Here is a 13,654-nt window from a genome sequence, read left to right as displayed (position 1 = left end):
CTAAGAGGGTCCTGACAAATTCCAACCACCTGTGAACGCGACAGCCAGCTGCTGTCAGACAGCAGTGACTTCACCACTCGCTTCGGGGTGAAGAAAGGGTAGCATCTGATTCTGTGCTTGACGCCTGGGTGAAACTGCCTGGGTTCAGTTCTCAGCTCCACCACTTACTGCTTCAAGATATTGAGACACTCACTGCCCGGCCGGCGTGGCTCAGTGGTTGAGCACTGCCCTGTGAACCAGGAGGTCATGTTTCGATTCCCGGTCAGGTCACATGCCTGGGTTGTGGGCTCACTACCCGGCAGGGGGAGTGCAGGAGGCAGCCAATCGGTGATTCTCCCTCATCACTGATGTTTCTCTCTCTCTCTCTCTTTCCCTTGCTCTCTGAAATCAATAAAAATATATTTTTTAAAAAAAGATACTGGGACACCGATGTCACGTCTGTGAGCCCCGATTCCTCATCTGTAAATGGGGAGAATACTCACCTTGTAGGGCTGTTGGGAAGACTCACTCGACATTATAGAGAAGTTTGTAGCATAGGCTGGTGTGGGGAAAGCGCTCTACAAAACCCATTACCTCGGTCCTTACTGCGATGACACCCCCATGCCTTCCAGGTGAATCCCTACACACCTGGACCCTCGGGAAGGGCAAGGGAGCGGCAGGAAGGACAGAAGCACTGGCTCTGCCACTCGGCCTGTCCCATTCCACCCCTAGCTCAGCTCAGCTCCCTGCCCTTGACAGAGGCCCTCAAAAGTCTCTGGGGGCGGGGGGGTGGAGTGAGGGCAGACTGGAGAGACTGGGGGTGAGCAGGCTGGGGAAAGGGATGTGGTGGGAGCCTGGGAGATGCAAGGTGGCTTTTCCAGCCTGGGGCCCACACCTGCTGCAGCCTGCAGACCTCCTGTCTCCGGACCCCCACATCTCCACCCTCCGCTAAACCACTTACGGAGATTCATTTGTCTGCTGACTGAACGGCAGCCCTAATCCCTTAACCTGCTTAGCGTCTGGGCTCAGCCTGGCATCGATCACTGTGGGGAGGTTCTGGAGGTGGCATGACGGAAACGCCATCCTAAGAGGGGCTGTCTCTGGCCCACAGCCCGGAAGGACACTGTGGAGGCAGGAGGGGAGTCACTCCTGGCACCCGGCTGGGGTCTGAGTGTCAACTGGGGTCAAGTGTTGTTAGAGGTCCCACCTGCACCTCCTCTCCAGGGACCAATTGTCTGAAATTGCCACCTGCTGTAGGAGGAAGCCTGTTTTTATTCTGTTTGAGAGAACGCAGTATGCTGAGGGAGCCCAGGGGTCTCTCGGCTCCTCATCTAAGGAAACTCACGCAGCAGAGCCTCTAATTAACTAGGGAATCTGGCTCTCCCTTGCAACAAAGGGATAATTCTGGGCACCGCATGGCCCTCCTGCCCATTCCTGTAGCCTCGATGCTCAGATGGGTCCGGCTTCTAGTTGGCCACTCGAGGAGGCAGGAGCAGGCACCTGAGGCAGACAGAGCCGGCACCGGCTTCACGTGGGTTCCGGGCAGGCCTGGCGCCCATCCTGACACTTCCGCTTCCTAGCTGTGACACTGACCTCGGACAAGTCCTGTAACCTCACCGCGCCTCACTTCTTTCTTCTGTTTTGTGGGGATAGAGCAGCACCTACCTCAGAGTTGCTGTGAGGCTTAAATGAGCACATATGCATAACAGTGTCTTGTATACCTGCACTCAGTAAGTCATAGCCAGGAACGGCCAGAGCTGAAGGTGAGCTTACTGAGCACCTGCTCAGTCCTGACCTTCACACCCAAGGTCAGGCAGGCACAGTGGGGCCAGAGAGCGCCGAAGTGTCCCAGGAACGAACACCCTGGGCTACTTCACATGCTAAGAGGAGAGTGACAACAAAGATGTTGGGTTCTTGGGTCCAAGGAACACCCATACTCCAATCCTTGCTTTCCCATTTCTGTGTGTGTGTGTGGAGGGGGGGGCTACGGCAAGGGATGTCACCTCTCCAAACTGCTGTTTTCTCATCTGTGAAGTGGGCACAATACAAGTAAGCTATTGCACGCTATAACTCACATCGCCCACCTTTGATGCACCCCGATAAATGTTAGCTGTTATGATTTATTACGCGGCTTTCTCTCGCTAAGTCTTAGCTGCCATCTTCAGCATTGCCTTCTGTTTGGGACATTCCAACATGAATCTCAATCCGCACCAGCGTGTTCATTCCGACCCCATGCAGAATGGGAGTCAGATCACATTCCCTGGCTGCAAACACTCACATGGATCCCCACTGCAATTAGGATAAACCCCAAACTCCTTCCCACAGGCCCCCAGGCCTTCCGGGACCAGAATCCCCCTGCATCTCCAGCCCTGCTGGTGACCCCGACGCCTGGCTCCTCCTGCAGACCCCTCGCTCTGGCCTCAGAGACTTGCTCTTGCTTCCCCCAAGGCTGGCTCATTCCCCCCGTGGAAGCCCCGGTTCAAGGCCACCCTCCTTCACAACCCAACCTGAAAGTCTCCATCACATCCCCTAGTGTAACTTCCTCCCAGTGCTTTTACTGGCCTGGTTGTACAGTAAGCGCCTGGGCCTTCATTTGCACAGACGCTTTATGGGAGCAGGGACCCGTCTGTCCTGAATACTGTGTCCCTGTGACTAGCCCAGTGCCTGGCGCATGGCACATCTGCTGAATGAATGGATGAGCCATGTGCATCCATTCGCACAGGACTGGCATTTCATTTCAGTATGTACTTAATGATAATTACCTGCTGAATGAATGAATCCACCACGGAAAAACCCTTAGCCCAAGACGTAGAACATGTAAGTACACTCTACTGAATGAATAAATAAATCCATAAACCCTATGGTATGATCATGATTATCATTGCGGTCCGTGCCCAGGCCTGAGCAGTTCCCCCCTCCCTCCCTCCTGGAGGCTCCTGCCCTCCTGCTGTGGTTGTGTTCTCTACCTTGGCCCAGCTGCTTGCCCTCCATTCCGGGTTCCTCCAGCTGGTACCTCTCCCGGCTGCCACTGCCAAGGCTCAGTTCGCAAAGAGTGGCACTCAGCTCCGTATCTTCAAACTCCAGGGGGCTCAGGAAGGCGTCTCCAGCCAGGAGGGGGTCATCGATGAGAGGGGAGCAGGGCGGGGACGGGGAGGAGAGGGAGGAGCGTGGAGACAGAGAAGTCATGGACTTCGGGGTGCCGGTCAGGGAGCGCAGGGCCTGCAGGCGGCCGCCCCCCTCGGCCCTCTGGGTCTTGGCCACCTCGTCCTCGTGGATGGTGGTGATGTAGCCCGAGGGCCGGAAGCCGGTGGCCCCCTCCAGGAGCAGGAACTCCACCTTGCTCTGCAGTTCCGAGTCCAGCTGCTCGAAGGGGTCATAGTAGAGGTCAGTGAAGCTGGCGGAGGCGGAGGAGTCCAGGCTGGAGGCAGCCAGGGAGCCCCGGCTGGACGTGAGGGACCCAGGGCTGCTGCCCGAGGACAGGGACTGCATGCTGCTCGAGAGGCTGGGGGCAGGGAGAGGATGGAGGGTGAGGACACACGGAAAGGCTGGGACAGCCGGGACTTCCTGACCGGCTCTGAGAAGCACCTAAGCACTCAGAGTGCATGATCTCACTGGACCCCCTTGACAGTCTCCAGGGTAGACCATGCACCCCCGTTTCACTAAAGGAAACTGATACCCCAAGAAGGCAACCCAATCAGAAACTGGCAGAGCTGGGATTCGAACCCAAGCCAACTGCCTTAAAGCTCATTTCCCCCTCTGTTTCTCTGTTTCCCAAACCTCTGCTGGCTGCTTTCCATTTTCTTTCTTTCTTTTTTTTTAATTTGCATTTCCTACAAATTTTTTAAAAAATGTATTTTATTGATTTTTTACAGAGAGGAAGGGAGAGAGATAGAGAGTTAGAAACATCAATGAGAGAGAAACAACGATCAGCTGCCTCCTGCACACCCCCTACTGGGGATGTGCCCGCAACCAAGGTACATGCCCTTGACCGCAGTCGAACCTGGGACCCTTTGGTCCGCAGGCCGATGCTCTATCCATTGAGCCAAACCGGTCAGGGCTGCTTTCCATTTTCATGGTATCTTCCAATATTTGAATCTAGCCCGAAATAATATGTTAATTCAAATCAACTCTGTTATGCTTTAATATATGTGTGTGTGTGTGTGTGTGTGTGTGTGTGTGTGTGTATTAAAAGGAAACTATATCCTAAGGGTAAGTGGAAATGCAGTATCACTTATAACAAAGGCTATGGTTGAAATATGTGAAAGCACAGCAAGAGGCAGCCGATCAATGATTCTCATCATTGATATTTCTATCTCTCTCTCTTCCTCTTCCTTTCTCTCTGAAATCAATAAAAATATATTAAAAGAAGAGAAATATCTGAGAAAAACAAATGCTGTGAAAGATCAGCGACACTCAGTTGCCCACCAAGGCCCCGGCCTGAGGTCTGCTCTCTGTGTCGTGCAGGAGGGACGCCTGCACCTGGCCGCCCCCCAGACACCACTGTCCCCACTGCCCACCGCTCACCTTTTCAGCTGGGAATGCAGAGCTGCCACCTGCCGGGTGGCTTCCTCCAGTTCCCTCACCAGCTGGTTCCTCTTACTGTTTAACTTCAACCTGAAGGGAGAGAAGGCATGAGGGGGAGCCCCGAGGAATGTGTCCCTGAAAGAGGAATCACAGGCATGTACCCATGGAGGTGGACACACCAACACACAAGAACCTTCTGGAAGCATTTCCCTGTGACATTTGGGGAGATGTGAGCTCCCCATATAATCCATAGCAACGGCTTGTATCATCAGACACAATATACCAAGTGCTGTGCTAGAAACAATGTGCTATGACATTGTTTTAATTCATTTGCATAATAACCCTAACGAGGTAAGAATGGCTTTTACCACTTTACGTATGAAGAAGTTGTTCTTAGGTCCAATAATTTACTTAAAGCTACAGAATTAGTGGCAGAATTAGGACTCCACCCAACTTTACCTCCCTCCATTTCCATGGAAAGATCTAACCACACTATCCCTCCATCAGCATCCCAGGCCTTCAACACAGGCCCTGCAATGAAGACCAGAGCTGGCTCTAGACACCTGCGCAGTGGTCAGGGATGGGCGGGGACTATTAATGGTCAATGGAACCTGTGAAATTCCAGAAAAGACCATTGGAGCAGCAGGCAGAGAGGCCTTGGCATGGTCCTTGGCCACCGGTCCCTGGCACTGTTCTTCCAGAGTCCTGCCCGGGGCAGGGCAGGCAGCAGGCGGGCACACGGAGCCCGAAATGAACAGAATCCTTGACTCTCCACCGAACAAACAGGGCCGAACCCTGACCCTCCCTAAGAGCAAAGCCCTGGAAGGAAGAGGTCAAGGAGCCGCTGGGGCCCCCACTTCTACCTCCGTTTTCCTCTTCTCTGGGAGAAAACCACGGAGGCGTGTTATGGGAGTAAAAGCAGGTCCCCACTGAAGCCCCAGGAGGATGCTGGGGGCCAGGAGTCAGGTGGCCTTGACTTCCTGAGCACAGGGTGTGGCCGCCGGCAGCAACACGCAGGCGCCGAGGCCTCCTCCCAGAGGCGCTGGGCCGAGCGGGCCAGATGGCATTTGTGTGTGATGCCGGGCACATGCTGGGAGGCCAAGAACACATCAAGCATCGAAAGCAGAGGATGCAGAAGGTGCACAAGCTGAGCTGAGCACCTGGGGTGCTGGTTAAAAATGCAAGAGCCTGGGCTGCATCCCAGGCCTGGGAAACCGGTCCCTGGGGGGCAGCCAGGGAGCCCACACTCTAACAAGCACCCCACCTGAATGCACAGCCGCTCTTGGAAGTGGTGGGAGACCCTACAGGAGGGGAGAGGTTAGGACGAGGGGTGTCGAGATGTCTGTCATTCTGACTGATTTGTGACTGGGGTTTGGCAGGCCCTGTGGTGTGGTTTAACTATTCCTGTCCTCAGAGGCATCTTGAATGGAAAGGCTATTGTGTGAAGATGAGGGGCATAATACTCCCATTTCCAGACACAGGAGAGAGAGAGGAACATGGGAACAGAAAGAGACCAAAGGAGACAAGAGTCAGAGGGATGGGCACAGACAGACAAACGTGGTCGGGAAGCAAACAGCTGTAGATTCGAAGACTGTTGAGTCAGCTTTCTCCTCTCGCCTGCAGAGGCTCACAGCTTTCAGCCTGTCCCTACCCTTCCCCAGGCTCTCCTCTCCGCCTGCCCACATGCCCTGGCTTCCCTCTGCATGTCCCCCAGAGGGCCCTGCCCTGGGGGACCTTCAAGTCACCTGCTCAGCAGCTGCTGCGGAGTGGAGATCCTGGCTTCCCGGACTGGCTGTGTGAACTCACAGTTCCAGGGAAGCCACCCAGGGGCTGACGGCAATAATAAAAGACCCTCGACGTGGGCAGCAGCCTAAAGCAAGCATGGGCTCCAGAGCCAGTGAGCCTGGGACCTACGCACAGCTCTGCCACTCAGGGATGTTGGGGGAGCCTCCGTTTCCTCATCTATAAAACGGAGATGAACCTCAGGGTTGCCAGGAGGTTTAAATGAAGGACTGTGTGACAGGTAATGGACACAATGAATGAATGAATGAATGAATGAGAAGCTGGGGATTACGGGACCTCCTGTGGGTGTGAGGTTGTGCTCTTACAGTGTGGGTGTGCAAACTGGTGTGACAATGAAGGAAATAAAGTTTGTTACAAGGTTGAAAGCAAAGAATGTAATCCAGTGGCTTTCAGATTCAGTCAGGCCCACAGGAAGCAGCTGATTTAGCCTTCCTAGTATTTTTAAAAAACTTTTGGATTTGCCCGGCCAGCGTGACTCAGCAGTTGAGCATTGTCCTGTGAACCAGGAGGTCATGGTTAATTCCTGGTCAGGGCACATGCCCAGGTTGTGGGTTCGATCCCCGGTGTGGGGTGTGCAGGAGGCAGCCGATCAATGATTCTCTCTCATCACTGATGTTTCTGTCTCTCTCCCTCCCTCCCTCTCTGAAATCAATAAAAATATATTAAAAAAAAAACTTTTGGATTAGTTCTCAATATTAAAAAAAAAAAATCCTAACACTTTTCATGAAACACAAGGACCTCTGGCAGCCCCAGGACGGGCAGTGAGGGAAGGGCCACACGCCCCCTCCCGGCCCCGGCCCAGCCCCACCTCTCGGTCAGCGCCTTGCTCTGGGTGTCCCGGGCTGCCTGCAGGTCCTTCTCCAGCCGCTTGCGGGCCATCTCCAGCTGCTCCACCTCGCCCTGCGTCCACTTCCGGGGGCTGATGAAGCGCATCTCCTTCAGCAGCTCTTCCTTCTCGCTGATGAGGATCAGCCGGTCCCTCTCCGAGTCCAGCACTCCAGGCCAGGCCTCACTGTCCAGCTTGGCCAGCTGGATCTTCAGGTTGGCGATCCTGCGGGCCGAGAAGGGGGCATGACCGGTGTGCCCGTGGCATTGCGGGAGCAGGGTAACAGATGGCACGTCCAAGGTTGTGAGAGACAAGGAGCCGTGACATCCTCCGAGCAGCCTGACGGTTCCTGACTTCGCTTTGCTCAGCATGTCGTCTCCAGGAACATGTTTTTATCTAAGAGACCCAGGCAGTGCCTGCCAAGTGCCAATAAGCAGGCGCTGCAGGGATGGGGTAGAGGCATAAACAAGGCACTGTCCTTGCTGTGGGGGACACTAGCCTGGCAGAATGGAATCGAAAGCTGGGTTCATCACCAGGCAACAGCCTCTTACCACTAGCTACGTGACCGTGGACAAGTCATAATCTCTCTAAAGAGAGCAAGCATTCCTCCTGAGTTGTGGTTGAATGCTTTGTGACACATCCATAAACCCTCAGAGCGTGCTACTTGGCACATAGTAGGTGATCAATAAATGTTTCCGCTGCCTCTGTTGTTGGTACCTGGTCTGACCATTTATCAGGTACATGACATTGGGCAAACTCCCTGAGCCTTGCTCACTCCCCAGACAAGTGTCTCAATAGGCACAGATTCTTAGAGTTAATTCAAATCCCACATTCACACGTAAAGATAACAAAACAATTATTTGTCATTCAGAATTATTGTGAAAATGAGCCATTATGTATTCATTATATAATTAGAGGCCCAATGCACAAAATTCGTGCAAGAGTAGGCCTTTCTTTCCCAGGCTGCCGGCACCGGCTTCCCTCACAGCCCCGGCTTGGTCCGGAAGGACATCGGTCTAATTAGCATATTACGTTTTTACTATTATAGATGTTTAAAGTATGCACCTGTTTAGTACATAACAGGTACTAAACCAATGGCAGTCACGGGCCCCCTACAACCATAGGTAAGACCACAACTGCTAACCAGTGAGTGTGGGGGCAGCGCCGTGTGAGCAACCATGGACCTGGGGCCTGAGGCCTGGAGCTGGGGTTTTGGCTCTGGCCTTCTTGATGAATGGTCATTTTTGTTAAGAAATCATTTTGGCATCAGGAGCTTCTAGCACTTTCCCTGGTATACTGCAGGTACTTAATAACACTAAGGAAGGAGTCGGGAGCCCTGTCCCTTAACTTCTTTGAGACTGAGTATCCTGTGCCTGCGAGGTGGGTTCTGATGACCAAGTGAGAACATACCATTCAGGGCTCTTTATACACTGCCCAGTGCCTGCGGATAGTAGGTCTGATCATCATTGGGCCAAATTAAGACTCACAGTACAATCAAGAGCACGGAGGCACGTATCTAAAGGCAGTCATGTGATCCTTCAGGATTTAGCCTTTGCAAAGTGCTTTTAGCTACCATGTCCTAGCCTCTCCCAGCCCCCAAAGGGTAGAGGAGACCTGGTGGTCACCCTGTTGGACACAAGTCCAGAGAGGCTCACCTACGATTGAGTCACAGCAGGGCTTTGACCTGTTGAGAGCCCAGGCCTCTGGACACCCAGTTTGATCAAATCTGCAGACAATGTGGCCCAACATTAGTTTATCAAAACACGGTGGGAGACAAGATGTCTGTGTTGTGTAGTGAAAATTCCATAAAGAGATACTTCTCGGTTTGCCCACTCCCCAGCCAAATGTCTCAGCACGCATGGATTCTTAGAGCTAATTAATTTAAATTCCATATTCACATGTACAGCCCTCGCTGCTGTTCTCCAGCTGCTCTGAGGACAGTGGAATGGCCAGGTCTGGCAGCAGCTCAACCACACGTGGGACACTAGAGGGGTGATGGATGCTTTCTTGCATGTTCTTTCTAGTGACTCTTCCTCTCCGCCTGTGCTCCTCAAACCTCGGGCCCTGCATCCTTTGGAGAGTCTGGGGAAACTACCAGACTTGCTGCCCAGAAATGCACATGCGACCAAGCGTGGCATACAATGACCTGACCTTGCACTACAGCCTCCCCTTGCCTGCACCCCTCAGGTCTTGCAGCCTTGATTTCCCCCTCGACTGGCTCGGTCTCCTACTGCTGCAGAGAGGTCTGGGTGGAGGGGAGGCAGGAAGCTGGATAAAGGCAGATGAGGCAGGACGTGATGAGAAGTTGTGATAGGACTTCTCTCTGTGATAAGAAGTTGAATGGCTCAACCCCAGAGGGAAGATTCCAATCTTAGTCTCCCCAGAACTGATGACCTAAGACAGGCATCACCACAGGCTGGAAGAGATCCAGGGTTCAGAGCAGTCCCCTTCAGAGGGCGCAAGAAGTGGCCGTCCAAACGCGGAAGTCCTGTTGTTTTATGGGACCTCTAGGGGGAGCTGAAATAGTGCACAGGGACCATTTTTTCCCTACTGACCAGTATCCCCTGTCTCCCTCTTTTGGTCACAATCTTCCAAATTTTCTTTGGGAAGTCACGCCTCCCAAATTTTCAAGTCGTTTGGTTCCCACAAAGCTGACACCAATCTCCCTCCAAGAACTGGGCACATTACCCATGCCTAGGCCTTCCGATCCTTCCAATTCTCCCCACCCTACAAAAATGATTGGTTCACCCAGAAAAGCCAGGGCGTCTCAGACCCCCAAACTCGTTACAACTTTTGGGAAAGGTGGGTGGTGCTCTTTCCACTGGGGTTGCTAACCTGGTAGTAGGCAAGCCTAGAAATGCTGCAGCTCAACACAAAGGCAGGCAGGATGGAGAAAAGAAGAGACTACTGAGTCTTTATATCATCATTTGAGTCCCTGGATACAGCTGTGCCTGAAGCTGGTTACCCAGGACTTGAGTTCAATAAGCCAACAAATTCCCAACCCCCCCTTTTTTTACTCCCTCTAGTTTCTATCGAATATCTGCCTTGCAGCAAAGGGTTCTGCTGCTCCCAGGGAGTTCACAGAGGCCAGACCTGGGCACTGCCACACTCTACCTGGACTGGCTTGGGAAGGTCCCTGGCCAGGAACTTAATGTAAGGAAAATGGATGCATATGCCTGGCTTCATTCACCTACACAATGTCCTGTGGGCTATTTCCTAGCAAGGCTGGCTCAGTGCATAGAAAGATGATGGACTTGAGGCCAGATTGTCCAGGGTTCCAATTCTGACTTCACCACATTGAAGAATCATTAAATATCTTACCTTTCTCTTCCCTAGCATGGAGATAATACAAGCTATCCTATACATTGCTTTTAATATTAAATGAGATAATGCATATGTGAATGTTTTATTTTTTAAATTTTTATTATTTTTTATATGTGAATGTTTTAGTACAATGTCTGACTCTAACAGATGCTCTCAATATGTCATCTCTGAGTATTATTTTATTTGTGTGCTCTAGCAGATTTGGCTCAGTGGATAGAGCGGCAGCCTGCAGACCAAAGGGTCCCAGATTCGATTCCGGTCAAGGGCACGTACCTTGGTTGTAGGCTCCTCCCTGGCCTGGGCCCTGGTGGGGGCTCGTGCAGGAGGCAACCAATCGACGTGTTTCTCTCACATCGATGTTTCTCTCTGTCTTTCCCTTTTTCTTCCACTCTCCCTAAAAAAATCAATGGAAAAATATCCTTGGGTGAGGATTAAAAAAAATAGTTTTTTTTATTTGTGGCAGTGGAACTCAACTGTGTGGGGTTGAGTTCTGTGAAGTCACAGAACCTCTCTAGTCACCAGGGACCCTGTGGTTTATAAGCACAGCTTGCTCCCAGGGGTAGGACCCATTGTCCTTTTGGCCTGTTGCTAAAACCCCAGTTGTGTTCCTTCAAACCAAACTGCGTAGGGGATCATTGGAGAACCCTGATGGTAGACACTGCGGCCAGCAGGTGAAAAAATAAGCAGGCTCTGAGGTTTACCAGACGGGTGTCCAGAGCAGAGCTCCACCCTTTATCCAGCTCAGTGTCTGTGGGTCAGTCACTTCCTCTCTGAGTTTCAGAGAGGATTACAACATGATGATTATAACACCTATCTTCACAATCTCTGCAGGATTAAGCAAGACGAGGCGTGTAAAACGGAGGCAAGAGCGGACCCTCAGCAACAGTAATTCTACTGTTAGGACCCTTCACCCCCGGCTCCCAATTACCTCCTCTTAGCCTCTTCGTACCGAAGGCGCAATCGGACCTTCTCCGCCAACTGATTGTGGCTGCTGGTGCCGAACTGGAGGGAAGAACAGAGACAGGCTGGTTACGTGGCTGCTGTGGCCAGTGCCCAGGGGCGTTTCAGGAGCTCAGCGAATATGTGAGGCTTTCATGGGACGTAGCTAAGAATAGCCCCCAATTACTGAGCTGGCTGTGCGCATCGCATCGCAAGGAAGCTAGTTAGGTGGCAAAAACGCTTTCCTTCCTTCAGGCCGTGGGAAGAGCCCCAAACGCAGACATCAGTCACGCCTAGAAGAGAAGCTGAGGGCCCAGAATATCATCTCGCAGCCGCAAACGGCTTGGAGCCCATTCAAGCCACAGAAGCATGGAGGACAGCTAGTCAGGGACAGCCAATACACAAGAAAAGCCATTCTGGGGGCACTGGGGAGGAGGTCAACTGAAAACTCAGGAGGCTGCAGTCAGGACTGAGACACTGGGTGAGCAAGGAGAAGGTTCCAGAACCGGAAGGAGGCACACAACTCGTTCTCAAATATTTCGGCCCACAGGCGGCAGGTAGCTGGCACATGGGTGGAGGGGGAGGAAAGGGGAAGGCCTGTTTGCTGTCGGGAGCAGCAAGAAGCTATAAGGCTCACCCAATCAGACGTGGACATAGCTTCTCATCACAAGTGGGAACACAGCTATAGAAGTCAGATAGGAAGAGCATTTTAGCCACAGAGGCCGGGCGGCGAGTTCGTTCAATGTCACCTGCTCTAGGAAACAAAAGCTCCCCAAAGCCACGGATTGCCTGCTCTTGCTTTCACGAGCTACGTCTGGACAGAACTTGCACCATTCACCATGGCGACCGGACGGAGCTTGGGAACTGGGGAGTCAGCAGTGGTCTGCAAGCTGCACGCATTGTTTTAGGACCAATAGGAGGAGAATGCCCTGTTTTCCAGCTGGTGAGAGAAACACAGAATAGTGCTGCAAAACAGCATGAAGGAAAGACACTTGGTCCTTCAAAAACCCTTTCTGGGCAGCGTCTAGACACAAGCACAGGGCCCAGTGGCACCAAGGATGTGGAGTCAGTGCCGGCTTTTCCTCAGACCACCATCTGCTGTCACGCTGGGGCCAGAAGCTCTTCAAAAGAACGGAGCTCCAGCACTGGCCGGTGTGCTCAGTGGTTAGAGTGTCGGCCTGTGCACTGAAGGATCACGGGTTCGATTCCCAGTCAAGGGCACATACCTTAGGTTGCAGGTTTGATCCTGGCCCCAGGTCTGGGCACGTGCGGGAGGCAGCCAGTTGATGTGTCATTATGTTTCTCTCTCTTTCTCCTCCTCTCCCTTCCCTTCCACTCTCTCTTAAGAATCAATGAGAAAATAGAGAGAGAGAGAGAGAGCGCGCGCGCGAGCAGCCAGCCCCATTGAGAGCCACCAGCCGGCTCCCCAGGTGAGTCACAAGGAGGTGGCCATCATCCCAGCAGTCTCCTGGGGGCGGTCCCTCACGAGGCCCCCAGCAACAGGCACTGCTACTCACACTTCCCGAGATGTCCGTCTGGGAGCTCATGTCCAGGTACTGCTTCGGCAGCGGGAAACCCGAACTCTCCAGAGAGCTGCTGCTGGACCACAGGTCAGAGTGGGACCCTCTGTCGGTCCGGAAGCCGTCTTTCAGCATCGCAAGGCTCTGAACGGGGAGGACAGCATCAGTAACACACCTTTTCGGGAGGGAGTGCTGGGTCTCTCACTCTCCATGTGCCTTGCCTGCCACCTTTGGTAATTCAGTAGGAACTGAGGCTCACCCACGCTTCCTACTTCTCTGTAAAGAGCCAGCAGTGAGTGGGTACTTGCTAGGTGCCAGGCCCCTTTCATGGGAAAGACTGGTGTGGAGAATGGCTCTGGAGCCACACTGCCTGAGATCCCCTGGCTCTGCTACTTCCTAGCTGTGTGATCTGAGCTAGTTCATGAACCTCTTTGTGCCTTAGTGTCCTCTCCTGCAAAATGGGAATAATCACAGATCCCATCTCATAGGGCTATCGTGCTGACTAAACGAGACGAGCAAAGTGCTAGCACAGTCCATACTCAGTAACTTTACCACGATCGTATTTAATCCTGACCGCAGCCCTGCCAGGAATGACCCAGGATTTATCCCCACTTTGCCCACGAGAGAGCTGTGACATGGAGAAGCTGACAGCCAGGGTTCCCTGGTCCATCTGACTTAAGCCTCGGCACTCTGAACTGCCTGGCATAGGAAGGTGCCCAGGAGACATGGAGATGGAGCC

General features: G+C 52.8%; 1 protein-coding gene across 4 annotated transcripts in view; it reads right to left on the bottom strand.

The window, feature by feature from the left end:
• Window positions 1-13,654, bottom strand: part of WWC1 (WW and C2 domain containing 1) — a 120,554-nt gene that overhangs the window by 29,281 nt on the left and 77,619 nt on the right. For all 4 annotated transcript variants that reach the window (XM_059699140.1, XM_059699141.1, XM_059699143.1 and 1 more), the window contains 5 exons: window positions 12,913-13,059; window positions 11,385-11,458; window positions 7,115-7,357; window positions 4,504-4,593; window positions 2,946-3,481 (listed from right to left, as the gene is read on the bottom strand). In XM_059699140.1, coding sequence (XP_059555123.1) covers window positions 2,946-3,481; window positions 4,504-4,593; window positions 7,115-7,357; window positions 11,385-11,458; window positions 12,913-13,059 — 1,090 coding nt within the window. The remainder of the gene's footprint in view (window positions 1-2,945; window positions 3,482-4,503; window positions 4,594-7,114; window positions 7,358-11,384; window positions 11,459-12,912; window positions 13,060-13,654) is intronic.

Source organism: Myotis daubentonii, chromosome 5 (assembly GCF_963259705.1).
Source record: "Myotis daubentonii chromosome 5, mMyoDau2.1, whole genome shotgun sequence".
NCBI lineage: Eukaryota > Metazoa > Chordata > Mammalia > Chiroptera > Vespertilionidae > Myotis > Myotis daubentonii.
The sequence above is the reverse complement of the archived record's forward strand: the minus strand, read 5'-3'. Positions and strand labels throughout refer to the sequence as shown.